This window comes from Opisthocomus hoazin, chromosome 17 (assembly GCF_030867145.1).
Source record: "Opisthocomus hoazin isolate bOpiHoa1 chromosome 17, bOpiHoa1.hap1, whole genome shotgun sequence".
NCBI classification, from domain to species: domain Eukaryota; kingdom Metazoa; phylum Chordata; class Aves; order Opisthocomiformes; family Opisthocomidae; genus Opisthocomus; species Opisthocomus hoazin.
The window spans coordinates 6,083,385-6,111,136 of record NC_134430.1 but is presented as its reverse complement, the minus strand read 5'-3'; the positions used below and the strand labels follow the sequence as shown (position 1 = coordinate 6,111,136).

General features: G+C 44.4%; 1 protein-coding gene across 1 annotated transcript; it reads left to right on the top strand.

The window, feature by feature from the left end:
• Positions 1-1,477: 1,477 nt before the first annotated feature.
• Positions 1,478-23,763, top strand: MATN1 (matrilin 1). The gene is made up of 8 exons (XM_009936861.2): positions 1,478-1,565; positions 4,680-5,026; positions 12,912-13,134; positions 16,466-16,591; positions 16,880-17,293; positions 19,194-19,346; positions 21,934-22,014; positions 23,513-23,763. Exons 1-8 carry the CDS (start codon positions 1,478-1,480, stop codon positions 23,560-23,562), a joined length of 1,482 nt encoding a protein of 493 aa, XP_009935163.2. The 3' UTR covers positions 23,563-23,763.
• The last annotated feature ends 3,989 nt before the right edge of the window (positions 23,764-27,752 follow it).

The following is a 27,752-nucleotide window of genomic DNA, read 5'->3' as shown; positions in this document are numbered from 1 at the left end:
TTTTCAACTATCTCCAGAGATGGTGGAAAGTCTGTGATTGATGGTGTGTACCTGGGAAGACAGCAGTGGGACAAATCCATGCTGGTTTTGCATGAGAACACAGCCATCTTCTAATATTCTAATTAACACTTTTAATGTTGAAAGAGTTAAGAATAGCCTGGCAACTTCACTAAGGACAGGTCCTTTTTTTCCTAATCAAAGCGCCTTTCTCTACAGGAGCTCTGTCTGCTGAAGCACTTTTGGAGTAAAGAGTAGCTCTGTATAAGGGAAGAGAAACTGGGCTTTGAATTAAAGTCAGTTTGCCACGGCACTGCACTAACAAAATGCAGGCTAAATGGATGAGTGCTCCAAGGGTGTGCGGCTGGAAAGGTGAGCAAAGACTAATCCATCAGAGGAGAAGGGCTTTAATCAACTGACAAGAGTGTAATACGGTAGTTAAAAAAAGAAAATAGATGCACGGCTTTGTGATGAACCCGTCATTAAATTCATCTTCCTCTAGTACCACATCTCCCTGCTGCTCTTCCACAAAGAAAACACTGGATTTCTGCTCACTTGAAGCATCATCAGTCTTATTTGTTGATTTAGATTATTGGCTTTTTGTGGCAGGAGCTGTATCTCCCTCGTGTGTACAGACCTGAACGCTACGCTGTAAAAAATAAATCAAACTTCTAATCTGTCTGTCTATCCCGAGTTTCTTGTCTATTTATCTAGCTCAGGCTACTGAGTTCTTTCTTTCCATCCCTGCTCTCCTGCGCAGGGGGCACAGCCTCACTGAGAAGTCACTGTTTCCCACAGGAAGAGATTTGTCCTGCATCCTACGCTTTCACCCGCGCCTCCCCAAGCCTTACTCTCCTCTTCCTCTCCTCTCCTGCAACCGAGCATTCGCCCACAAATTAAGCCAAGGCAGCGAAGCCCCCCGATCCCACAGGATGGTTTCCAGCCCTGTGCTTGGCAGACGCGGGGCCTGAGAGATGATTTGTGTGACGCTGTTCCCGTCCCCCCCTCCCACCGCCGCCCCTCCCTGGGCTTTGCCGGAGGAAGAGCACAAGCCTGACACACCACAGACCATTGCTTACTGTGGCAAAGCCCAGGATTTGCAGATGGGATCTGGTGATTGACAGGTTAACCCCAGTTCCCCAGGGCTGGCTTCACTGGTCCCACTGTTACGGTCCCAGATTCCCCACATACCACGCTGTTGCGGGTCTCTTTATAGCTTCCCATCCCCTTCACTGAGCAATGAAGCCATTGTGGAGGGGATGGGGGCCGGCAGGGCTGGATATCCTCCCCCTCCCCACCTTCGTGCAATATTTTCTCCTAGTCCATCTTGCTTGTCCTTCTCCCCTCCGTGCCCACCCCCCCAGCAAGTCACACGTGTCAGGGGCTGGCCCTGTGCCTCCCCGACGAAGCGCAGGTTAATACCTCTGGGCCAAGACTCTTGCTTGCCACTCCGCTTCCAGCCTCTGGCTCCTCCGCAGCCATGGACAGGATTTTCTCTGCCTTGCTGCTGTCTTTGCTGCTTCTCCTCCAGAGCTATGGAGTGTACGGGGCACCTCCGCAGCCGAGAGGTAAGTGGTGGGGTACATGGTGTTGGTCCTCTCTCTCCTTGCCACCAGCCTGCTTGGGGACGGGGAAGGAGCTGAAGGAAGAAGAAATACCCAATGTCAGTCAGAGAAACAAAAGAGCTTTCTCAAGTATTTTCCCAAGGCAGCAAAACCTGGAGATGTGTTTGCTTCTGCCTGTTGCATTGCTTTAGAGAAATAGTGGGAGGTCGGCACAGAGGCACAGCAAAGGTGGCATCAGGTCAGCCCTATCTCCCATCATAGCATCAGCCTCGGAGCTCGCTGCTTTTTGCTGGAGGAGGCCCAAACAGGAGCAGGGCTCTCCTCTGCCTTCCACAACTGCTTCTCCCCTCTGCAGCTCTGCAGAGGGCTGGTTTTGCCGGGAGCTTGAGGAGGAGCAGCCAGACACCCCGAGCTCTGGTTAACCTCACCGAGCATGAAGGTCTGGGTCAGGTTGCTGAGGATGAGCCTTTCCTAGGTTTTACTTCATCCGTTCTTGAGCAAAATCCTGCTCTGTTTGTCTTTCCAAGTGGCATGCAGAGCAGCCAGGCAGGGGATGCGCTGCCTGCTCTTTGAGGTTGCTCGCTCTCGGACTCCCGGGCTGCAATTAGTGTCAGCAACTACCTGGTAGCAAGACAGCATCTCTGCTCTGCCAGGGGTGGGATGCTGCTGGAGGCTCCACCAGCCTGGGGAACTCACCACAGGAGAGGTGGCCAGGGCAAAAGTTACTGCTGGATTTTAAATATGTCTGAATGAGCTGAAGATGATGCATAATGCATGCACCTGGGCAGACTGACAGTTGTAAAACAGGCGTGACAGGGACTGCAGTCTCAGCTGCTGCTTATGAAGGGGAGTTTTCTGATATACCGACTGCTTTCTCCTGAGTAATTTGGAAAGGGAGAGTTATCTCAGCTGCAGAACCACTAAGCGCTACCGAAGTCAGGAAACTAAACAGACCAGTCATTCAGCTCAGCCCTACCATGAGAAATTGCGATTTCTAAAATAAACACCTTTTAATTCTGAGCTACTAGGCAGGTTTCCTGTGCTTTTTAACGAATATGGCAAAGATGCCTTAAGAGATATTTTCTGCTAAATCAGTCCATGAGGTTCAGCTATTTCGGAATAACTTCAAGTGTGGACATTTATAAAAATAGAGGATTTTGTTTCTGATTTAATTCAACTTTAAAATAAACTATGCTGAGTCAAGATGTCACCCAGAGCAAGCGCGCCTGACTGTCACCTCCTGGAGATAACCAAGGCCTGTCCTGCAGACCCTGACGTGCACACGGTGGCTGTGACCAGACAGGCTGAAATCCCAAAATTCCCATCTGATATCTCCTTTTTTCTCTTCATTTCCCTGAAATATACTTCTCTCTCATAGAAAGAGGTTAAAAATGCTATTCAGGGCAAAATCACAGAGCATCCATGCAAAAAAGGAAAATATACTTCAATACTTCTATTGGATCCAAATGTTCCAAGGAAAAAAAAAAAACAAACAAAATTTATCCTCCCTGATTTGTCACTGAAACCAGAGGTGATTCATTAGCTAAAGTGGCAAAGGGGAATCTGTGCTTTATCTCTGGAGGAGCTGATTGCAAGACTTTGAGCCTTTCTCTGTACCTTCATTGCTCACCTGTAAAATGGGCATAACCAACCGCAAAAGGGATTTGCAATACTGTAAATGGACTGCCAACTGTGTTTTCCCTTCCTCTGCAACGAATTGTGGTGGCAAAGCGAAAGTCACCCACATGGGAAAAGGTTATATTGCATTTTAGTGGAAACCAGAGCATCTGACAAAGTAACCACTTTCTGCTTCCCTTCTACATGCAGCATCTTTTAGAGAGACCTTTCTGGGAGCCAGAAGCAAATTCAGCATTAGTGTCTCTCAGGAAACTAACCTGATTATGTTCTTTATGGGTATATCACAGGGTATTTATTTTCATCTGTCTGAAAGACTGAAAGCTCCATTAGATTTCACACTGAGGACTAGCTATAATATTTATGTCATAATTTGGAACAGATTTGTTGGCCCAAAAGCTCACATTTAAAAATCTGTCCACAGAAATCTGCTTATGATATAACCTATATCGTCCCTCTCTGCAGAAATCAAATATTAACAGAGCACTTGATGCCCCTATAGAGACAGGCTAAATGACAGAAAAAAATTAAAAGAACAGAATGCTATAGATCTGGTGGGGAAAATGGGACAATTCATTTAGAAAATCATAAAAAATATCAGTCCTTTTTATGTTTTGCCACAGCTGAAAATTAGGATGGAAAACAGCATGCAAATGAGAAATAAAAAAAAAAAATCACTCAGCTCTTTGCATTGCTAATGCTGCCTGTTTATACCATTTACATTTACAGTGGATATTCATGTCTTACTATGGGGTTGTAGAGATTAACTATCAATTACATGGCTCTATATCTCTCTATTGTATTCTCCCTCACCAGCTCACAGAAATAAAACAGCACTGGTCTTTGCTGTGTCACAGTATTTCAGCATTAGTGCCACTAGCTGATCAACATGAGACTGGTTCACGATACGTTGGTTAGTTAATCTGAGCGTCTTGATTCATAACTGAATCTGAACTGCCGAGTTTTATGCCTGCTTCTGGTCATGCATGACAAAGATATAATCTTATTAATTAATATCGATGTGGATTGCTGATCCACATCCGAAATGTGATAACTCCTTTGGAGACTCTGTTTGATGCAGAAATGCACGCACGGACTTCAGCTCACAGCTTTATTACTGGCTCCGTGCTGCCATGAGTGAATTCAGTTTCATGTAGACATTAGCAATAGCCTGGGGTTACAAGTGGGTAACCTGCTCCCACAGGTGCAGCGCTGGTATCTCATCAGCTCGCTCCTTCGGAAGTACAAGTTGTCAACCAGTAACTGTGCTTCTCTTACAGACACTATCCTCTGAAAGGAAAAAGAACATTTAGAGCTATCAGGTTAAAGTGGTCTCACTGGGCCTCTCTGAGACAGGCAGAGAAAGGATTGAAGCTTGCAGTCGTCTAGCCTCAGCTGCTGCTCTAAGAACACCACCCACTCCCTCCTAGCACACTTTTCTCGTCTTCTTTTATTTTTCTCCTTCCTCCTTATCCTTTCCAGGCACCCTGTGTAGAACCAAACCCACTGATTTGGTGTTCGTCATCGACAGCTCTCGAAGCGTGCGCCCAGACGAGTTTGAGAAAGTCAAAGTCTTCATGTCCCGGGTGATCGAGGGGCTGGATGTGGGCCCCAATTCCACCCGGGTGGGTGTGATCAACTATGCCAGTGCCGTCAAGAACGAGTTCTCCCTCAAGACCTACCAAACCAAAGCAGGGCTGCTGCAAGCTGTCCGGAGGATAGAGCCACTCTCCACCGGGACTATGACTGGCCTGGCTATCCAGTTTGCCATTAGCCGGGCTTTTAGTGACTCAGAAGGGGCCAGGGTGAGGTCTCCCAATTTTAATAAGGTGAGAAAATTATCTATTTCTTGGATGTTCCTTCTTTTATGTGGCTTATTATGAAGTGGTTGGGAAAATCAGAAAGGAGAAAAGGTGATTTTCTCTGTGCTTTGACTGTGTGAGGACAAGTGGGGGTTAATTGTCAAAGTTGACAAACCTTTGGGAGGTGGAAACCTCCAAATTCTGTCTGAAAACAAAGCTCAACTTCCTTTTGGGCAGAGCTGGCCAAAAGTTGTTGTATTAAATCTAATCCATGTTCACTAGCTCTCTTCTCTGCCTTGAGTGTCTGTCCTATGGGATGTGGCTCCCTGCTTCCAATGTGCCTGCAACACCATACCTCCGTGAGATGATGATCTCAGCAGGTTTGCTAGGTGTGAACAATGCTCATCTTCCCCAAAACAGTGTAATAAAGATGCTTCAGAATCCACCATAGTAAACAGCAACACAACCTTCTGAAGGTTTCCTTTGAAACGGCCCCTTTCAGCTGCAGCTATAAAGCAAAGTGTTGTTTAAGTGTCCTCCACTGCTCTTCCAGTGTTTCAGAGGCTGGCTGATGGCTGTGTTTTCCATTCTGGGTGTTCTCTTCAGGTACATAGACTTTAGTGACAATTTATCATTTAAGGCTGTGGAATAATATCAGATTCATTTTACATGTGGTTGCAATGGGCGTCGCTGCTCCTGACCCATATTGCCTGTCCAGGAAGCCGTCCTTAAAAAATTATTCCCCAGATACCTCATTTTTTCTCTCTGGATTTGACCATGAATGAAACCAAAGCTCAGCCAGTGACTGTTGTCAGCAAAACTCTCTTCTGAGCACGTGGAGAATGTATATTCTTGACAATAAGTGTTTTAGCTAAACATCATGAACACACTTCCCAGGCCCTCGTGTCCCATGCCAGCTCCACTGGCTCTCTGCTGTGAGACTGGACCAGAAAAATGAACAAAGGCATTAGCAAGCAGATAGAGCTTTCCACCAGCTGGACAAAAGCCCAGCTGTTGTAGCAAGGAAGCCTGAGATTTTTCTCCCTGCCTACAACATTTTTGGAACATCAGTCACCTCCCGTTTCTCTCACTGCTAGTAATACTCTAGGGAAGGCAGAGCAGAACATAAAAAAGGTGCCCAGGGATTGCAAGTCAAAAACAGTACTGAAAACTGAAAAATAGGCACCGATAAAGATCTGCAAACTCCAAAGATCAGCAACCTGAATGCTCTGCCGGACTGCAGTTCACAAGATACCCCTAAAAACGAGGCTGCCAGCTACAAGAAGAATCTAAATAAATGTCTTGTGTGCCCCCTCACCATACTGACCTACAAGCAATCTCCAAATATGGATGAATTCATCCTCATATGGTCTTTTATTGTAGGATTCACAGCAGGAAAAAGTCTAGGTATCCTTAGCCTAAATCTGGTTTGACACAATAGGAAGAAAACTAAGAGTGGTAACAAGAGAAAAATTACACTCCAACAAACTTTCACCAAGTCTCACTGGCAATCGGCTCCAGAGGGAGAAGCTCGTCTGACGAGCCACCATGATCACACCAATACTCCAGCTTAGGTGCAAAATACAACAGCCCAACTCTCACAGGTGAACTCAAAGACTTAACTGAAATGTTTTTTATTTAAAAGGAGTAACATTGGTTTGTTTGTCAAGTTCTTTGAGATTCACTGAAAGAAATGATTGCAAAATTACAAGGCATTATTAATATCATATTGTTATTATCATTATTTTTTTAGTAAAGAGCCTTTAAATCCTTTAGGCGCAAGACTAATTCTTCTCATTCATTCCACTGAACTACTTCAAAGAGATTAAGTGTGCATTCAGCCTCAGCTCAAATCTCTTATTTTGTAGAGGTTCAAGCAATTGCGTGTTGCTGCCAAGGTGTGTTTTGCTTTTCCCCGTGTTCCTAGCAGCAGTAAGTCTGCCGCAGGGTCAGAGGAGAGGCAGCAGCAAACCATGCTGCTCGCTCCTACCGCCCTCAAAACGCTTTGGAAAGTACTCATTTCTCAGGGAACTCAGGGCTGCCCAGTTTCTCCACGGATGAATTCACTGAAGAGCTGTTCAGATATTGCATGGGAAAGAGAGATGTTTCCTCCAGTGAAACCACTGCAGCGGAGCTGGTGGGAAGGTGACAGGTCTCCATCAGAGCCCTTCTGCCATCCCAGCCAGGCCAGAGCACCCTATGGTGGAAAAATGTTAGCAGAGTGGGAGCTGCAGGTCTGCGCTAAGCAGGATCATCCAGAGCCACACACCAACAGTGCCTTTCTGTCCAGAAGAAAAAAAGTAACAGGAAATGTTTAGTTCTGTTTATCACAAAACCAGACAACTGAACTGAAACAAACAAAAAACATTATCTGGTTGATAATATCTATTTCTGCTTTCAGAAATTTTTACTTTGATTGAAGTGCAAAATTTGTTTAATAAGAAAGAAAACACAAAAAATTCCCAATGGTTTGAATGTCAGGCCACAGAAACATTTCAGTTCTTGGGTACCGATAGGCAAAAAAAGACATTTACTTCTCAGTACTTCCAATATGTCCTTGCAAAAAAACTTATTTCTCATCTCACTCCATTAATTGTTCTTCCAATGTCCAGAACTGCCAGAAGCTCCAAGCAAGAGAGGTACAGATGTGCTTGTCCTGCTTCCCACAGTGTCAGCAGTCGCTGCCCACTGTGAAACAGTAAATGTGGTAGCAATGCAGGAGGGGGTGGGTGCTGCTCCTTCCCTTGGAGGTGGTCAGCTCTTGCTAGAGGTATGATTAAAGTATTTGCTTCTGAGATGTGTCTCATGTGATCAGACTTCCATTCAAAGCTGTTGAGCACCTTTGCAGATGGAGAAGGATGCATGAAAGGTGTCAATCAGCGCATAAAATTTTCTTTCCAAAACCTGGGAGTTTTTGCATGTTTGCACATCAGCAGAAATCGCAGGCCATTGCTAATCTGCCATCCAATGGCCTTTGGGACTGAGAACCCAACTTCCTCAGGCTCCATCTCTTCTACTCTCATCTGCCCAGAAGAATTACTCATAGGGAAAATCAGTCAGGGGTACCAAGGTGGCTGAAGCTGTTCTCCACCTCTCAACACTCGTCCTGTGAGCAAAGGATGACAGAGGAAGAGCAAAGGGAGTTAACACCATTCCTTGTATCTGCCATCTTCCACGAGGAGCTCATTATTGGAAGAGTAATTCCGGTGTCCTCTATGGCACCAGTGATCCCACACTGAGCACAACCCTGACACAGCTCCAGCAGCACTCAGAGAGCTCATATCTCCAAATTGGGCCAACATCCTCACCCAATAGATGGAGGAAATCAAGAAACAGGAAACCTATGGCCAGTCATTGCACCTAGAATGGTACCTGGGTTATGGATGAAGGATCCTAAAGGAGGGGGTCTGATTTCCAGTCTTGCTGTGTGAAGGCAGCTCCCATTGATTTAACTGGTTTTCTTGTTGCTTACCTTCGAAATGGAACAAATAATGGGATCTTTTTAGATCCACTTTCCCCTAGGACTGCTACCAGATCCATTCACAACCCTCAGACATCTCACCATATTTCTTTTATTTTATCCTGTCTTTATGTAATTCCCCAATGTCTATTTTAAGACAAGGTGACCATGTTCAGGTCAGGACTGGGAAACAGTCCTAATTTATACAATATTATTATACTACTTTCGGTATTAGCCTTTATTTTTTTTCCTTAATACAGACTGACACCTTACACACAGGTTTGACCATTACTGTAGATTGAAGAGACATTTTCACTGAGCTGTCTGTCAAAATGCCTGGATCTTTATCCAACTAATCTCTTCCACACCATTTAAGTAACTCTTTCCAGTGTGCACTCTTTTCCCGCTCTTGTCTACTCTGCAGCTGGGCTGCCAGACAACTCACTCAACATGCTGTTGCTATGCTTGTGCTTTCCTGTCATCTCAGTATGCATAAGAGCGGCTATTCCCTGCTAATACACCAAACAAACCTTTAGTTTAAATATCCAGACACTTCAAAAAAAATCAAATTCATATAGTGGCTTACTGCAGTAGCATGGCTAAAGCATCAATGTTTCTGGGGACTGTGGTACAAAGAAATCTAATGTTGCTTTGTCTCCCTGAAACCTTATTTTCTGGACATCTAACAAAGCAGAAGAACAGTAATGATCTTTTTAAAGATTTATCTTAGACACCAAAAACCAAAAATCACTACAGGCTTTTACCTCTTTCCTTCTACTTTGGATCTGGTCAGAGAAAGGTTGAGATTGGAAAGGATCACTGGAGTTACATTGGCCAACCCCTCCCTGCCCAAGCACGGCCACCTAGAGCTGGTTGCCCAGGACCATTTCCAGACAGCTTTTGAATACCTTGAAGGTGGGAGACTCTACAACCATTTGCATTCCTTGTTTCCCTGGTTATTTCTCTACTTTTTTCCACAATGCCTTGAAGTCCAGCAAACTTTTCCCTCCTGTGACCCTTATGCTGCTCAGGGTGGCCCCATCCTCTGCCTGAGAGGATGGATAGGTCATGCAGTAATTCAGGGAGGTGAAGCTTCCAGAGACATTGGACACAGTCCTTGCTTCTTCACATAGCAGAAATACAGCAAGACCCTGTGAAAATCGGTGCTCTCATTGTCAACCATGTGGGCACTGGTCAAAGCATCACAAGATCATTCGGTCTTGCTGTGCTGTGTATGGCAAATGTCACCCCAGGACAGGGAAAAGCACTATTTGTTTATGTAGGAGCTCAGAGTAGAGTCTGTTTATACTTTTATCAAAAACTACAGGGGTGCCCAATTACTTTTATCTTTCTTTAGGAGGAACAACAAACAGATTGTCAAACTGCTGAGAAAATCAAGGGCTTGTTCAGCTTTCTGCCCGATTCCCCTTTCAGTGCTGCTACAACATTCACAATATACACTGCATAATGAGACATAGCTGCCTCATTAGCTGCTGGATTGCCTACACATGGCAGCCCTGAAATCTGAATGCCTGGGGATGTCAGTGAAGACTCTGGTGTCTTAGTTAACCAAGAAGAAATTGTGTCACGAGAAGATGGGGGACTTCTGTATGACAGAAGTAACATGAGAAGGATCCAGAAAGTTAGGAATTCACAGGAACATGAAATATGGTGGATAAAATGAGCAAACGGTTCACCCGTGAAAAGCGAAAGTTTCTGAGTTTCCTTAGGGCAAAACTGGAGATCCTGCTCAGCTGTTCGAGACAGCAAAAGCGATCACCCTTGCTGAATTCTTCTCACATGGCTACCTGCTGAGTCCAGCACGAGCCCTACACCACAGAGCAGTGTCAGCCTCTCCGGGATGCAGCGGTTGCTCCTTTCCTCCAACCTGTCTCTTGCTCTTTACCAAACAAGGCACATTGCAGGACTCTCAGCTTTGTAAACGAGACAAGGTCATAACACAGAGAATTGCAGAGATCCTGTGACTGCAAATAATTTGGAGGTAGGTTTAAAGCAACAGGATGCTTTTATGCTGAAACTCACTGCCTCAGGCTGACAGGGAGGGCAAAGGTCTAGCAGGGCAATCCTAAGAAAAATCAGAAATTCCTAATTATCAAGATAACTACTTATGATAGCAAGATCACTTTATACTTCTTCTATTTATTACACTCTTTCTGTAAGCACCTGGGCCTGGCCACAGTCACAAACAGGTTCCCTGGCTGGTTGGTGCTTGGGATGACTCCCTGTTACGTTTATTTTAGCCATGGGTTCACTGATCAATTCTCGATGCCTGTTCCAGATTCTTTGTACCCAGAAGTTTTCTGTTCTCCAACAGAGGTCAGAAAGCAACAAGATTTTTGAGCGCTCTGTAGTAGATTTTCACACAGATGCATTCTGAAGGTCTTTCCCATTAGATCCAGATGTGGATGCTGCAACCAGACACCTCCTGGGTCATATCTGGGGCTCAGGCCTATGTGAAGATGCCACTCTGATGTGAAGAACTAAAGGAACTGATTAAACTTGGAGAACCACTTTATTTAGACAGAGAAAAGCCAGGAGAATACGCAACACATCCATCCTATGACAAACACTGCAAGAAAGATACGCAGCGACTGACAGAAACCTGTTCGTAGGGTGATGTTGCTCGCAGAAGCTTCTTGATAATACGTCTTGTTTCCTGACAGGCTGGCTTTTGATAAGCTCTAATTGGCAGCCCCCATCTCAGAGCTGCTGCTGTATGCAGAAAGCCGAGTCGCCGAATCGAGGGCTCTCTCTCCTGGCAGAAAGCACGATTGCATGGCTGGCTCTTCCTTGGCTTGGCTGCTGGTCCAGAAACGACCCGAGTGCTCCTTTTGGCCAACCTTTGATTTCCACGTTCATTCCCCTTTACAACACACACTGCCTTCTGACACAGGTGACCCTTTTCCTTGTTTTGGCCACAAACAGGAGAGAAATACTTGCATTTATTTATTTTTTTCCCATGGAAGCAGCCGGTTGCAGAATTGTGAAGCCACCTGGAGTTTTTAATTTTGTAGCTCTTAGCACAGATTAACACCTGAACTTACAGATCTGCACCAGGTTGAAAAGCTCTGCATTTTTCCAGGTTTACCCATCTTTTCCATAGAGGGGAAAGCTCTGAGCAGGACAGCAGATTACCTTAGTACTGCAGTATTACTCTAGGGTGGACGACTGCAGCATTCAACCATCCCTTGGCTGAAGGGTGGGCAGAGGGGGAAGGAGCCACCTCACCTGCATGGCCCAGGCCCCTTGGGGCAGGGAACCCCACTCCTGACCTTACTGAGATGACTTTTCTCCTGCCTGAAGATGTAAAACAGCCATCACACTGCCCCAGCTGAGCAGCTGGTGGGTCTGATTTTATCTTCAGAAAGTTGAAGAGCATATATGGCATAGAGCAGAATAGCAAATACTGCCTTAATGACCAGACGATAGCTCATTATAACTCACTGCTGCTGCTAGATAGACTTTTTTTCTGCCTTTTACATTTGAAGTTTCTTTACCCCCTGGATTACTGAGAGTGTTTGCCTGCAATGTGGAGTTTTTTTCTGCTTAGCAGCTCACCTGCTCCTGCTGATTACTTTTCTCCGTACTACCCTACATCTCAATCAGTTGATTTGGAGTGGACAGTGGTGTCACAATAAAACAGTTGCAAGGAAAAGTGGCAACAGCAGATGAATTAGCAAAGAACACAAATGAAGGTTTTGTGACAAAGTTGCTTATCAGAAGAAAAATTAAGAGGAAAATGGACCATCTAGCAACAGGAGCAGGACTCATGGAGGCTTTCCACTGGTTTAGGGCTCCATCTAACCCAGGGTAAAACCCAGTTCCCACTTAAATCAACTGTCATGTTAATACTGATGTTAGTAGGGGTAGGATTTCACCTCTTCTATTGTGGAAAAGGGAATCAGAAATCATGACAGGCACAGACACACATTGTGACCTTAGGCAGATCTCTTCCCCTCTCTCTGTTTCAGCTTCTCCATCTATAAAATTAGGAAAAGTCTTCGTCTCATGATGCTTCTCTGATATTTCCTGAGATTCTTTAAAGTCCCACACTGAGTTAGAGTTGTCCTTAGTGTCAGCTGGGGGTTCATGCTGTTAGTCAGAGTTTGGCTTGAGCGTTAGCTTGCCTATGAAGAACATAACCTTTACTTTGGTTTCCTTGGGGGTAAGATGCACCAGTTGTCCCATAATTAAATCAGTCAGGTCCATGGCAGTTTAACCTTTCCAGCTCAGAAAGAAACAAACACCACGTGAAAGAACGGCTTGGGTGATCTCAGGAAGAACGGGAAGAGGAGTGAGGGGGTGACATTTCTGTTTCTTTAATTTTAGAAAAAAATCAAAGCTACTTTACTAACCTGGGCCTTTCCACAAGCAATAGTGATAATAACGCCCATTCAAGAGTACACCTTGTCTCTGCCCTCCACTGCATAGGTGGCGATCGTTGTGACCGATGGACGTCCCCAGGATGGAGTGCAGGACGTGTCAGCAAGGGCCAGAGCAGCTGGCATCGAGATCTTCGCCATCGGGGTGGGCCGGGTGGACATGCACACACTGCGACAAATTGCTAGCCAGCCCCTGGATGATCATGTGGACTATGTGGAGAGCTACAGTGTTATAGAGAAGCTGACCCACAAGTTTCAAGAAGCTTTCTGTGGTAAGTCCTTGCCACAACCCCTGGGTTCCTAGCTAAGAGGTACAAGTGGCTGCCAGCAAGCTTTTCACATGGAGGCTGTATGTGTGATCATCCTTTATCCATCTGCTTCCTTGTGCCAAGGATTTGGGTCTGTAGGAGCACAAAGCAGTATGGAAGATAGATGCTCTTTGCAGTTGCCTTTCAAGAATGAGCTCGAGAAGTGGGTCCATGTGAAACTTATGAGGTGCAACAAGGCTGAGTGCAGGGTTCTGCATGTGGGTTGGGGCATCCCCCGGTATCAATACAGGCTGGGAGATGAAGGAATTGAGAGCAGCCCTGCTGAGAAGGACTTGGGGGTTCTGGTGGATGAAATTCTGGACACGACCCAACAATGTGCGCTGGCAGCCCAGAAGGCCAGCCGTGCGCTGGGCTGCATCCCCAACAGTGCAGGCACAGGGCGAGGGAGGGGATTCTGTCCCTCTGCCCAGACCCCCCTGGGAGTCCTGCGTCCAGCTGTGGAGCCCTCAGCACAGGACAGAGCTGGAGCTGTGGGAGTGGGGCCAGAGGAGGCCCCAGCAATGATCCCAGGGCTGGAACCCCTATGCTGGGAGGAAAGGCTGGGAGAGCTGGGGCTGCTCAGCCTGGAGAAGGGAAGGCTCTGGGGAGAGGTTACTGTGGCCTTTCAGTACTTAAAGGGGGCCTATAAGAAAGATGGGGACAGGCTTTTTAGCAGGGCCTGTAGTAATAGGACAAGGGCTAATGGATTTAAACTAAAAGACAGCAGATTTAGACTGGATATAAGGAAGAAATTTTTTACAGTGAGGGTGGTGAAACCCTGGCACAGGTTGCTCAGAGAGTTGGGAGATGCCCCATCCTGGAAACATTCCAGGCCAGGGTGGACAGGGTGCTGGGCAACCTGATCCAGTTGAAGAGGTCCCTGCTCACTGCAGGGGGTTTGGACTAGATGGTCTTTAAAGGTCCTTTCCCACCCAAACCATTCTATGATTCCATGATTCTATAATATCAGGTTTTGTTTACGGAATTCCAGGTTTTAGTTAAAGAAGTCTCCAGACTTCATTGCCACAGAAGAGTTTGTAAACATAACCTACACACTCCTTGAGGCATTGAGGAAGAACCTGGAAAACATGATCTTTAACTAGCTAAAATTATTGTCCTTATATTAAAGCCTATCTGGGCAGTTCTGAGAATGTCTTGTAATTTCCCCCACCAGTATTGCCTTCTGAACTCCCAGCTGAGCATGGGCTGGTTTGACTTCCCTGCTAGAGGCTGAACCGCCTTTGCCTGACTACGTTGTTGGTTTTGAGCCTTGTGAGCCAAGAAACTCTCCCAGCTGGTGCAGTATCTAATGCCTTTCTGCACAGCATCTAAAAAGAGCCTGACTATCCTACAAACACGTATTCACAAACGGGTGAATGGAGTGAGAAAGCTTTATTACTTTCAAATGTACCCACAAGACTGTAGGAGGTGGTCTATAAATATCCATTTTATGTGTCAGCAAGAGAGGCTTGGGGGTTTCGCACACCCATCCTGTCAAAGCACAGACGCATGGCAACACTTTTTAAAAGGTGCGATACACCACAGCGCCTATGGCAAGGCATTGCAAACACATGCACACAGATGGACCTGTAAAACTCTCTGAGACCAATTTCTTGAAGAGGTGTAAAATTTCACGATTCAACTTTCAGGCTGAAAATGATGGGGGTGAGCAGCTTTCATCAAGTAAACCTTCCTCTGTAGGAAGGAGGAAAATTTTGACTATAAAGACAGTCATGTATTATGATCAGGTGTCACTACACCAGAAACTCATGGAAGAGGGGGACAAATATTGCATACTAAAGGGGAGACAGAGACAAAATTTCAGAAAGTGGAATCCAGGCCATGAATATTTGTGGGAGTTTATGTTGGCTGTCCTGGAGTCAGGAGTCAGCTGGAGATGGAGAGACCTGACAATGTGTTTTGAAGTTCTGACACTGGTGTTATTCAAAAAAAGAGAGAAAAAAATCCCTTCTGTGCCTTGCTTTTCAAATCTGCAACATGCAGATGACAAAGATCTCCTCATGGTAAAACCCCTCAGAGATGCATCCGAGGGAAGCACTGTGCTAAGGATTATTATGGCTAACAGAGAATAGCACCATATTAACGGCCAAGTGGGTTGTTATCGTGCTATGCAAGCAGCTGCACAAAACCGTCCTTGGAGATGTACCCAAACACCACCTGCTATTGCAAAGCGCGGTTTGTGGGTACTGACAGCAGGAAGACCTGAGCAGCACTGTCCAAGCTGTTTCCCATAATGCTTAACAAACACATGGGAAAAGGGAGATCCTTGGCAATCCAGCAACTAGATAGTCTAACAAGATCTCTGTAGGCTTCAGAGAACTCAACCTGAGAGTCCAGGGTTACAGCCATCTGCATGGTTAGTAATACCGCTAATTATACAAGCTACATATCTGCTGGAAAGATCTACCAGTACTGGCACAGTATGCATTCATGCAAATTGGGAAGGCCAGAAGAAATACCAAATACATGCAGAGCAGAACACAAATAACTTGAAATAATGAAGAGAAGCCCCTTAGCGTTGAAAGACTTTGCGCCAACTCCCATCATTACAATACAAGCAGAAATTCTCAGTTTTCTGCACAGATTTCCCTGGTATTTGTAAACGAATTGCTTCAACCAGATCTGTTTACTTTTGAGTTGGTTTTCCATCTTCGTCGCTGTAGCTGTGACAGTGTTGTCAGTCACTGAATGCTGCTGGCTCAGACTGCTGCAATTCAGCTTCTGTTTGCTCAGCGTCTCAGGAGTCAGATCCAGGTTAAGATCAGCAGGCAGAAATGTTTGTAGAGAGCAAATCTGAAAGCTGCATGTGCGAGGGTAGCTCTGAAGTGAATTCCAAGTATGTTTGCATGTGAATCTCATCCAGAAAAGACAACTATACATGGGGCTGAACTCACTAATCATAATTGTACTACATAGCTGGAAAAAATGGATATTGGCCAGCCCAGATGGTAGGTTGGAAACCAAATCTCATCCAGCACATTTGGAGAGTGAAGTATATTGTGATATGCTCGACAGACAGATGGTTTTTGCCCTCACTATGGAGACTATTTCTAGTCCTGGCTGTGCCTTGGAGTCAGGAGACTCATGCAAATTTCTCCTTGCTTTTTATATCTCAGTTGCTTCCAAGAGTAATGACCTCTCACTGCCTTGTCTTGCTGCAGAGCGGATTTAGTTATCACTGAGTGTACGGGGCAAATATCACACTTTGTGCATGGGCTGAGCAGGGAGAAGCCTTGGCACGGTCTCTAATTTTCATCTGCACCTTTGCTTGCAGTGGTGTCAGATCTGTGTGCCACTGGAGACCATGACTGTGAGCAGATCTGCATCAGCACCCCAGGAGCGTTCAAGTGTGCTTGTAAAGAGGGTTTCACGCTGAACAGCGATGGGAAGACCTGCAGCGGTATGTGATGATTTTCATTTGCACTGAGCCGAGCTGTGATCTGCAGTGGTACAGTGGGGACAGGATTGAGACAGGGTAGATATGTTCTGCTCAGAAAAGGAAGAAAAAGAAACTATGCACTTATAACCAGGGATTATTTTCAAAACGTTAGTGTGAACTGTTGTTGAGTTTTGATTCATTAAACCAATTCATTAGCGACAAAATGACATTAGGGTTGTATTTTCCCATATAATCAATTGGGGTCTTAGTTGCTGTGTTCTTTTGCCCTCCTCTCATATTTTGTTTCAGCTTGCAATGGTGCATCAGGATCTGCTCTGGATCTCGTTTTCCTGATTGATGGCTCCAAGAGTGTGCGGCCTGAGAACTTTGAGCTCGTGAAGAAATTCATCAATCAGATTGTGGACTCGCTGGAGGTGTCAGACAAACAAGCCCAAGTTGGCCTAGTGCAGTACTCCAGTTCTGTCAGACAGGAGTTTCCACTGGGACAGTTCAAGAACAAGAAGGACATCAAAGCAGCCGTCAAGAAAATGGCCTATATGGAGAAAGGAACGATGACAGGCCAGGCTCTGAAGTACCTCATTGACAGTTCCTTTTCCATCATAAATGGAGCTAGGCCTGGGGTCCCCAAGGTTGGCATAGTCTTCACTGATGGACGGTCACAAGATTACATCACCGATGCTGCTAAGAAAGCCAAAGACTTAGGTAGGTCTCCTGAATTCTCAGTGGCTTGTTGCTCCCTTGGGCCAGGTATTGCATCTCGTATCAATCTAGGCATGACTTTTTCCCTGGAGATATCTCTTTCTTAGGATAGAAACAGGTTACTATAGAGTGACTTTGTCGAGATTTTGTCTGACAATCCTTGCACTCTCATAAAGAACTTGGAGCAACTCAGGTCAGGTTCAGATGAATCCTTGTTTGACTATAGCTGCTTTTTGTTCCCACAGCCCCTCTGTGTCTTTGATCTAAGTATGCTGGAGGTGTCTCTGCTGGGCAAGATGGAGTTTCACACATCTGGTGTAGGATGCACACTGGTCTAGCATGCCTCACACTAATGTGAAGGAAACTGAAGGAAGAAGCTGAGGATTTGTCTGATGTTGGTAATGACAGTCAGGTCAGCATCAGTGGCACACATGGTGAGGCAAAGACAACCATCAGAAAGCCCCTTGGAGAATAACAGGAGTTGTAGGGTCAAGTGTGGCTTGGCTGTATCAGCCTTAAAGTGTAGAAAAGAAAAAGGAGACATAAAACAACAAACAAAGCAGAAACACAGATTTAGGGAGTAACCGTGGACTCCCTGTCCAAATCCCAGACACACTAATAAGAAACTTCCTGCAGCTTCTGCTGGAATATTAAAAGGGCACAATGGCTACATATTGATGTATTTATATATCTAAACACCGTGAAGTATAAATATCTTGAGATCTGCCCCTTTGCTGACCTCCTGAACGAGTTCCCAGTCTGCTGACATCTCTGTGTTAAATGGATGCAGCCCATGTGAATACGCTCATGAATTGCTAAATTCTTTACATCCTTTTAACTTCGGTCTCAACCACTAGATGGGACTAAGGGCTAGCGCATAATAATAAAGGTCAAGTACAAGCTCATGAAAAGCTGATGTTTACAAAGCAAGCTGACTTTTTATGTGGATGTTCAGCTCCTATAAAACAAAAGGTCCTTATGAGCTGTATCTGTGGAATTTATTCCTCTGTGATGATAAAACTTTATGCCTTGTTTCTTCTTCCTCTCTTATCCCTACACAGAAATCTCCAACATCTGCTCATAAGTGATTTCAGTGGGATAAATAACAAGATGCTATATCTCCAAACATGTTCCTTGAGTTGAACTGTGAAAAAACCCACAAATATTGGACACATTCAGAGGTAGAAAGAGAAGGCAAAAAGGGGAGGCGGGGAAAGCATTACCAGTGTCTAGACATGGCGAAGTAGAGACAAGTATTTCAAAACAGGGGTTAAATAGTGTCACCACTCAGGTCGATGGGAGAACTGCAGTTCAGTTCAATACAAACAGGTTTAAGCCAGAGGTGGCCAATCAATCTCTTGGCAGTGAAGCAGAGTACCTGGACATGTTCCTAACTCACAGTATGGGTTGCTTTTGACAGACTATATGAGTTGCAATTTTAGAAAGGGATTCACCTACAGTTTTGCTGAACCACAGGTCTCCATTGCACAGGGGACTTTGTCACCACATAGGATAATTAACGGTGGCCGCAGGCTATTTTGAAATTTTCCACTGTTTCCTTCTGCTGTGTTATCACTTCCCTGTTAGTTGGATGCATGATCCTGTCAAGATGCTATGATCATCTCTCCTTTCTTGTCTCTCCAAAACAGTGTTCTTGTGGTGATAGGGGTCATTGTCTGAATAATTCTAGTAAGACTTTGCCTGCAAAAAATATTTTGGAACCCTGTTTGACCTGGTTGAAATAAGTTTATAGTAGTAGAGGGTAAGGGAGTTCATTTCCCAGTTAACATCTGCAGAGCTGTGTGGAGACTGTGGGTCCAGAAGGTGAGCAAGGGTTTACAATGGTACCAGAGCAGCGAGATGCTCCGCGGCTGTCCCACTGACAGGCTCTCATTGCTTGCAGGCTTTAGGATGTTTGCTGTGGGAGTTGGCAACGCAGTTGAGGATGAACTAAGGGAAATTGCTTCAGAACCTGTAGCCGAGCACTACTTCTACACGGCTGACTTCAGAACCATCAGCAAGATTGGGAAAAAGCTGCAAATGAAAATCTGCATTGGTAAGAGTGGGGGATTGGGGAGAGGGGGGATTTAGTCACAGAATTTGAAGGCTAGAAGCAGAAGGACAAAAATGCCCCTTCAAATGGACGTTACAAACAGCTCTCTGTTCTCACTCTATCCACTTTGCAGGGTACTTGGAAGCATTGTAAGACATCAACATTTTGTGTTGTTACCTGAACCACAGCCACCCCTGAACCTCCTCCATATCCCCCTCTCACAAACTGCTTTCTCCTTCCATTTTCCTCCACCCTTCTCCCCTTCTCTACCTTCCTTTTCAGTAACGATCAATTCAGGTGGTAGCAGTCCCTGAGAACAGCCAAAAGTGACATAAGGAAAGAAGAGTTAGTCTTAAAAGGGAAGCTAAGGATTGATATATTTGGCCCAGTTTGAAGATCATCACAAAACTGGACAGCTGAGTTGAAGCTTGCTAAGCACTGGCTGCTTCTACATTCAAACAGGCACCACAGGGGTGACACATTTCAAGTTAAAATAAGCATCTATTATCTTCCACATGACTCGTAGGTGTCTGAACTTGGGCTACATGAATGCTAAGTTGCTCACGTTCCGATAGCCTAGTGAAGCAAAGGCTGAGAGAGGACTGAATGGGACACTGGCATGACAAGAGGAGGTAAAGAATAACGTCAGATTTAAAGAATGTTGACCTGTAAACAACCTGAGTCTGAAAATGATTTAAAAAAGAACTACCATAGTTATTTTAGATTTTGGTTTTGAAGGAATCATATGCCTCCTAGGAAGTACTGGCTCTTTGCAATGCATCTGCTTGACCAGGCAGATCATAGTGAGTCCCAAACACTCAGGCTTCATTTAAGATGCTGAATACCTTGCCACACTTCTGAAACCTCCACTGCCAGGCTCATCAGGAACCTGGCACTCTCTTGTTGAGTCCAGGTGCTCAGGCTCCTTTACCCTGCTCTGCAAACTTTTCCTTCCAGTTCCCAGCAAGATACATTGCACGCAGCTCTGATGGGGTTCATTTAGTTCCCAAGAGAGCTCTGCCAAGCTCAGCTCTACTTCCCATGAGTGCGTAGACCTGCTTTCAAGTGCCCCATGGGCCCATGCGATGCAGAGATCTCCACTGCACTCATGGCATGCAGAGATGTTCTACAGCATCAACCAGATGAAATAAAGCACATTGTCAAATGTTAATCTGCTTTTTCCCTTTCTTTGCAATTTCTAACATTGTTGTTTGTGCCAAAACCAAGAGATATCCATGTAAATATTAGTAGGTTAGTAGCAGATGACTCATCTGTTTTTTCTCCCTTAGAGTATATTAGAAAGTTAAAAGTACTTCGGAAGTTAGAGGCCTTGCCTCAGGAAAATCAGATTTGGTTCCTCGCTTCACTACAGATGTCCTGGGTCTGCAGGGCAAGCGCCCTGTTCTCCGGATCCCTAAAGATAGGACCTGCCTTTCTTCCTGGGGAAGTCTGGGAGGGACAACACCATCCAAGAAGGTCCTGTGTTTGCAGAGCCTGGTAGCCAGGCTTGCAAGACAGAGACCATTTGCCACGGATACTTTAAGAAGTAGGAGTTGATCCAAGAACAAGATGATGGGAGCTATATGAAAACCCTCAACATACTGTATTTAAATTTCTTTCAAGAAAGCAAATACACTTAGACTTTAGCACTAAAAAAAAAAAGTAAAAAATAAATTTTGGACAAAGTACTTGTTTGCAGAAAACTAAATTCTGGTAAATATCTTAACATTTGAGTTAAAAAAAAAAAAAAAAAAAAGGAAAGGAAAGGAAATATTTGTATTTGTTTGATTTCCAGCACCAGCTTGCATTTATCAACAGATGGATGGAAATCTTCTCATAATATCCAGCTCTAGTTTACTCATGACTGGTGTAATCCTGCTGTGGTTTTGTGCAAGTGATGTCCTTTCCCTGAAGGAGTCCTCCTATTTACTCCTTCCATTTACTAGGCAGCTGAGCTGACTCAGTATGGTTTTGTAAACATCTCCTTTATTTCCCCAGTCATCTCAGTACCCTTTTTCACTCCTATTCCAGTTTCAGTTAATTTTTCTTGAAGAACATATGTAAATTATTGACATAGATTAGCAAACTGTTTAATGCACATTGCTCTGCCTGCTCAAGAACTGGAGTGCTGAAGCAAAGCTCAAACAAGTCTTGACTCTCAGATGATAAATTGCCTTCTATTTTTACTTCACAAAATGAGAGGAGTATGGCCCACAGTGATGCTACTGGGAAGAAAACTGGCAACCAGAGACTGTTCTGAGCACTGCATTTGGTCAGATTCAAATTTATGGGGCAAACTTTAAGCATCAGTAGTGGAGTTCAGTGGGTTTTCTGGAAACTTGGAGATCCGGGTAAGACTTTTTTTGCACAGAGCCTGGCCTATAAAACAAGACAATGTGAGATTCTCTAGCCATCTGAGGTTAAAGCCAGAAGTGATCAGTCAGATAAACAGGAGGAACGTTATTTTGATTTTCTCCATATTTGTGGTAAAGAAAAAAGAAATTACTTTGTTTCACTTGTCTCAGTGATTTTAATTCAATCCTTTTTTTCTGTGCCACTTGACTAATTTTCTTGATATTCTGATCCACAGAGGAAGATCCATGTGAATGTAAATCTATTGTGAAGTTCCAGACAAAAGTAGAAGATCTCATAAATTCATTGCAGCGGAAATATATCCTTCGGAAGCTGTCTTTGTTCAGAACTCCATGGGTTGGGTTGCGCTTTCTGGAGGAGCTAGTGGGGAAAGTCTACCTGTGGGGGAAGGTAGGTGGGTAGGTGTTCAGGAAGCCAAGAAACAAGACACTTGGGTTACAAATGTGTATAACAAGAAGAGTCCCTGCACCAGAGTGCATAGCTACTCGTCTGACACAGAGTAAGCGGCTCAGAAACAATAGAGCCAAAGTACAATATGTCAAACTATTGCAATGCAGCAATGAGCTGTAGGCACCAAGATCTAGGTCAATTTTTAGAAAGAAGCTTAAATGAGCCAATGTGACAAGTGTGGAAGCGTGGTTCATGCATGGGATGATGCTGCTACCTCTGCAAGATATGGGAGGGCTGAGAGCAGCAGTGGCTAACGCTGGACTATGAGCAAGTGAAACCACTGGTTTCATCCCACCCACATGGATGGGATTCTTTTTATCTGACTGTAAATGTCTACAACGTAAACACCTGAATTGACTGGCCTAAATTTGTCCATAGCACTGGAGGGAAAAAGGGTCTTCTACAGCAAACCACCTCCGACAGTATCGTTGGTGGTCTGGATAAAGTCAGATGGATGGGTCCAATAGTCAGAGGGATAGGTTCTGTTTCTCCCAGCTGGCTAAACCTTAGTTGTGAGAGACTAATTTTCATGTAACTGCTCACTGCAAATATCTCCAGTGAGGTGAGTGGGATTGCACCCGAACTGAATTTGTGGGATCACATTCTGCCATGTTGGGTCCTGTCATATTGCACAAAGACCATGAATAAGCAGTTGAAAGAGAAACAAGAAAAATGAAAGAAAAGGCATCAATAAGATTCAAATTTTGCATGGGGAAAACACAGGGCTAGGGAGATTTTTCGTTACTGAGAATAAGGCGAGAATATAATTTTAAAAGCAATGTTCTAATTTATTCATATGTTTCTGTGCTTTGCTCTGTTCATTGCACAGTGTATTTTCTACTCTTTAACTCAAATTGAGTGAAATCCACGACTTAAGTTATGCAAAAGGTCAGAGTAAATCAGTAGTTCTCACCCAGTGGGTTGCTGCTCCCAGGCACATCATGAAAAGCAATTAGTGAAAAGAGCAGAAAATTGCGACACACTATATAACTCTAAGCAAAGCACTCTGCTCTGCTCTTCATGCAACCCATACTGCTCAAGGTCAGAAATTCTCTGTCAGTCACTCAAAAGACATTCCAATCATTCTCACATCTTTTATTCTTCCTTTTATAGTAAATTTATAGGTGCATGTGAGCATGTGTGCAGGCACGAACATTTTCTACCTTCAGTAAAAGTTCATCAACCTGATCAGTTCTGGAAATGCCCGAGTAGGTGATGGCAGCACTCCTCTGCTACCTGCTGCCAGCAAGGTAGCTCCATTCGTTATCTGTTCTGCAAGCCAGGGGGGGACTTCAGCAATGAATCGCTAATCTGCACTGTCATTTTTTCCCTTAACTCTTGCTCACTGGAAGCTGTGGCAAAAAGGATCGAAGCCCTAGAGAACAAGATCATCTAAGATCCCAGAACAATGTTATTTCCCTCCTTCCTAACGTGACAAAACCAGAACTCCTTCACTTGTAGTGGAGGGCAGCTCAGTCACAGCACTATGGCCAGCTTGTATTTTTTTAAAGAGCCTAGTCTATCTGCATTTGTTTAAAAGGGAAGAAGTATAACAGTAGACCAGACGTCGTGTAACAGGCAGAGCACTGTCTGTGGCTGAGAGCTAGACCATGCTAATGTTTGTTGCATCGTATAGAGTGCATCTATCAAAAAAAACTGGAAAGGTTTGGTTTTGATTTAAAGCTTAATATATATCTGTGTTAATAAGTACTTGATTATGAGTTCTGTGAATCCTTGCTGTGTTCTTCTGCATCTTTTGTTTCTATGCATGAGATAATTTAATTTAAAAGTCAAAGTGACTTAAAATCAACTCAGATGCTGAGCGTAAAACGTCAAAGCCGCTGATCAGCTTATTATTGTAAGCATGATGCATTTGTCAGTAAGTAGGTGAAATATAGTAATGATCTCTGAGTGTGCTTTGAAGACAAGATAGGATATGATGCTGCTGTTAGCTGGGTGTATCTGTAGCTGCTGTACAACACAATGAGAAAAAAAGCTCAGCTTTCCTAGCCAGCAAATGCTCCCAAAATGTCTCAATGAACTAGCACCCGAGCTGGACCTGTTCTCGGTAAGTCCTGATAACGTGCAACGAGCCAGCGGCCATGGCTCTGTACAACACAATTCGGTACTGTTAACACCAGCCCCAGGAGACGTGCCCCTGCTCTGCTGCTCGCTGGTCTCCACGTCCTCATCTGAAGCTACAAAACATCATTAACACCTAAACCACAGGGAACTGCTGCTGGAGCTGCAGCCGATGGAAGCGGTGCCTTCCCCACTGCGGTGACCAGAGGCTCACTAGCTCCTTCCTCATCCCACACCTCTAAGCACCTTCAAAGCCAGTAAGTTCACCTCAACACCTTTCAGACTCTGCTGTTCCTGGATTCCTGGCACTGGCAAGACAAAAACGTGATGCGGGCCGGAAGCACCTAATGCTGCCTGTGTGCTACCGCTGTAGCCTGGCTTGGCGTGAAGAGGCCGTGTTGACTCAGGGCACGATGGCACACCATGGAATGTGAGCTCCAGGGGTTGGGATTGGAAGAGGATTTTATTTTTATTTTTTGTATCAAAATATTTATACTTGAGATTATGTGTAAAGCTTTTCAGAATAACTTGGCCTGTTCAGAAATGTCACCATAGCAGAGGTGTTTGGGTGAATATTAAAAGTTTGCTGAAAATTTTAGAAGTGAATTCAGCTTATTTCTTTGTGCAGGCTTTGATGTCATTGCCTGACAATGCCACCTCACCATAGTCTTGTCAGTGGGTGGGAAAGCCTGCATCTCATGTCACAGCATTTTATTTCAACGCAAGAAAAGAAACAGGTCCATAGAGAAACCAAGACCCTTCTCTCAAAATAAAAAGCTTCTTTTACAGGAAAAATCATTTATTATACTCTTGGACTTGCAGGAATGAGTCAACATGTTTCCAGGCATTAGCTCAAGGACTACAGCCAGTTCTTGATAGAAGAACCTCATCCTCTCAGTCAAATTTTGTACACCCTAGACTCCAGAGTAATCCCTGCCAGCTCCCAAACTTCTAGGGAGAAGATTTCGGTCGTCTAATTTTACACATATAAAACCTAGGCCTCTGTGATTGAGCTTCTTACGTTACGTTTGTTTCTCAATAGAAATACATACCACAGGGCATGCTTGTCTAATTATCTAATGCATGCATTTTAGTGCAACAAAGCAGCACCTGAGCCTATTTCTCTTTATAGAGTATAAAGACTCCTTCAGACTTGTGCAATTAGATTCTAAACACCTCACCCAGTGCAACCGAGTCTCCTCCACTGTCATCCAAGGAATCTTTTTCCTGGTTATGTAAAAATCACTTTCAATCTTAAAGATAAAATATTTACAATGGGGGAAGAAAAACCTCCACTGTGAGCAGGAGAAAAGAAGCTTCTGTATGCTATGGTTCTCAACTTCTCTCTTTAGCAAGGACTACCAGCAGCCAAGCTCCCGGCACAGTTCAGAATCTCACCTTGCTGTTGAATAACATTGCATATCAGCTCAGTGTTACAGCCAATTCCAGAGAAAAGCATTTGCAAGCCAAGATCCTGAATTCATGCAGACAAAAAAGGACATACAATAAGCTATGGATAGGACTGGTGAGGAAGCAAGCAAGTAGCAGTCCAGGAGGTGGGTGTGAAAATAAGGAGGGACATACAGGGCTGTAATGCTCATCTCCATAAATCAGGAATAACCCACAATGGTTGTGGATGAGCAGACCTGGAGGTCCAACAGTTGATCAAACAAGCCTATGTATCAGCTCTTTTGACTGCTGCTTAATGAGCTATTGATCCTATTCTCTTTCGCTTTTTGAAACCAGGGTTGAAATATGGTCCAGAAAACATCAAAGATGAGGGAAGTATTTAACCTACGGGCTTCACTGACTAATGGCCTGGGCTCAAAATCCTTCCAGCGCCATATGCCCAGGGAAGAGTTAGAGGGGTTTTATTACCATGACAAAGCCAGGCAAAGAGATAACAGCAATTCCTGGCCAGAGGAAAATCCAGGACACAACCGGGCTTTGAGAAATGCAGAGGGAGCTGTGCAAACCACAGTTCAGGAGCTGGAAACCTCACTGCTCATCAGGCTGATCTCAGCAGGTCAGGTGGGGATGAAGCCATGGGGTAGCAGGGAGCCTCATTTATTACTCAGAAATGCAATGAGACTCTGGCTATGTTGAAACCACTGTCTTGTGACACAGGGTTTCAGAGAAAATATAAATTTTTGGCCAGTAGAATTACTGCTTCTTTCACATTCACACAGCCTAGTACTGGTCCTCATGGAATACATGTAACGTCCAGGCTCTCTGACATATTTCTGGACTTATTCTTCACTCTGTTGTCCTCCTTTTCCATTTAGTTCCATGGCTCTTCTATCTAAGCTGATCAGAGGCAATTCATTTCCACCTGACAAGATGATGACGGCATTGTTTTTCTCTCTTTTTTAGCTATAATCAGTTTGCCAATCATGGAAATGAGCTCCTGTAGTTAATTTTCTTATATGTCTAGTTATTCCTTAAATGTCTTGAAAGTAAAATTTAGTAGTGTCAGGAACTTAAAGATGGGTTTGAATTTAATTACTGTCATGGCACACATGGTAATGTCTACACTATATACTACTATTGTCACTCTGCTGCTTATGCTGTTTGCCTGACTTTTTCTGGTAATGGCACAAATTAATGTAAAGGGAGGGCTGGAACTTCACCTCCACAGAAAACTGCAACCATTCAGCCTACCTTGTCCATTGCCCGTTTAATCCAAATACTTCCACAAAACTCAATGCTGTTCATGTCTTTGGGAAGCAAAACAATCCCCAGCCCTTTTTAGGGAGGCTGATCCAGGTAGGACCATGCCTAGGAGCTACTGACTCAAACTGGGATGTGAAGGGCTGACATACCAAGCATTTGCTCCTTCAAACCTCTGCAATCCACCTTGAGGAAGGACCTAGGAGACGCGATGTCTTCCTATATCATCGAGTTCCTTGTTTCAGAGCAATACCCCTGGATGTTACAAAGAAATGACCCTACATGCAGACAAAGCAGCTCTTGTTTTTATTTTTTATGGAAAGCACACCATTACAACCATCCTTCCGTAGCTTTCTTTCCTAGAGTTTATCTATCCGTCCCTCCATCCCATCCAATCCAAGTTTCAAGTAGCAAACTTCATGTTCCTCTATGCTATGGTCCTTACTCATCGGAAACCTCAATCCAAGCTGACCTTTTGGCACCATCAGGTCTACTTCACACAGTAAAATCCTTCTCAAAGAACACAACAGAAGAGTGGGCGATAAATACTTTGCAGGTGTAAACAGAAAAGAATCCTTTTCCAGTGCTCTGCAATGGCAGGAGGGACAAGATATATTGTCAGGCACAGAATTGCTGTAACTAATATTTTGTTTTGTGTTACAGATAAAGCAGAACTAAACTAATTAACAATTATTTTTCCTGCCTTCTCAATTCTCCTAGCTTAAAACAACAAAAGAGCTCTTGCATCTCCAAAGTCAATTAGTCACTGAGCTAGAACATAGGCTTTTGACATTGTAATTAGGCTTCATTAATGGATCGCCAACGGCAGCAAGA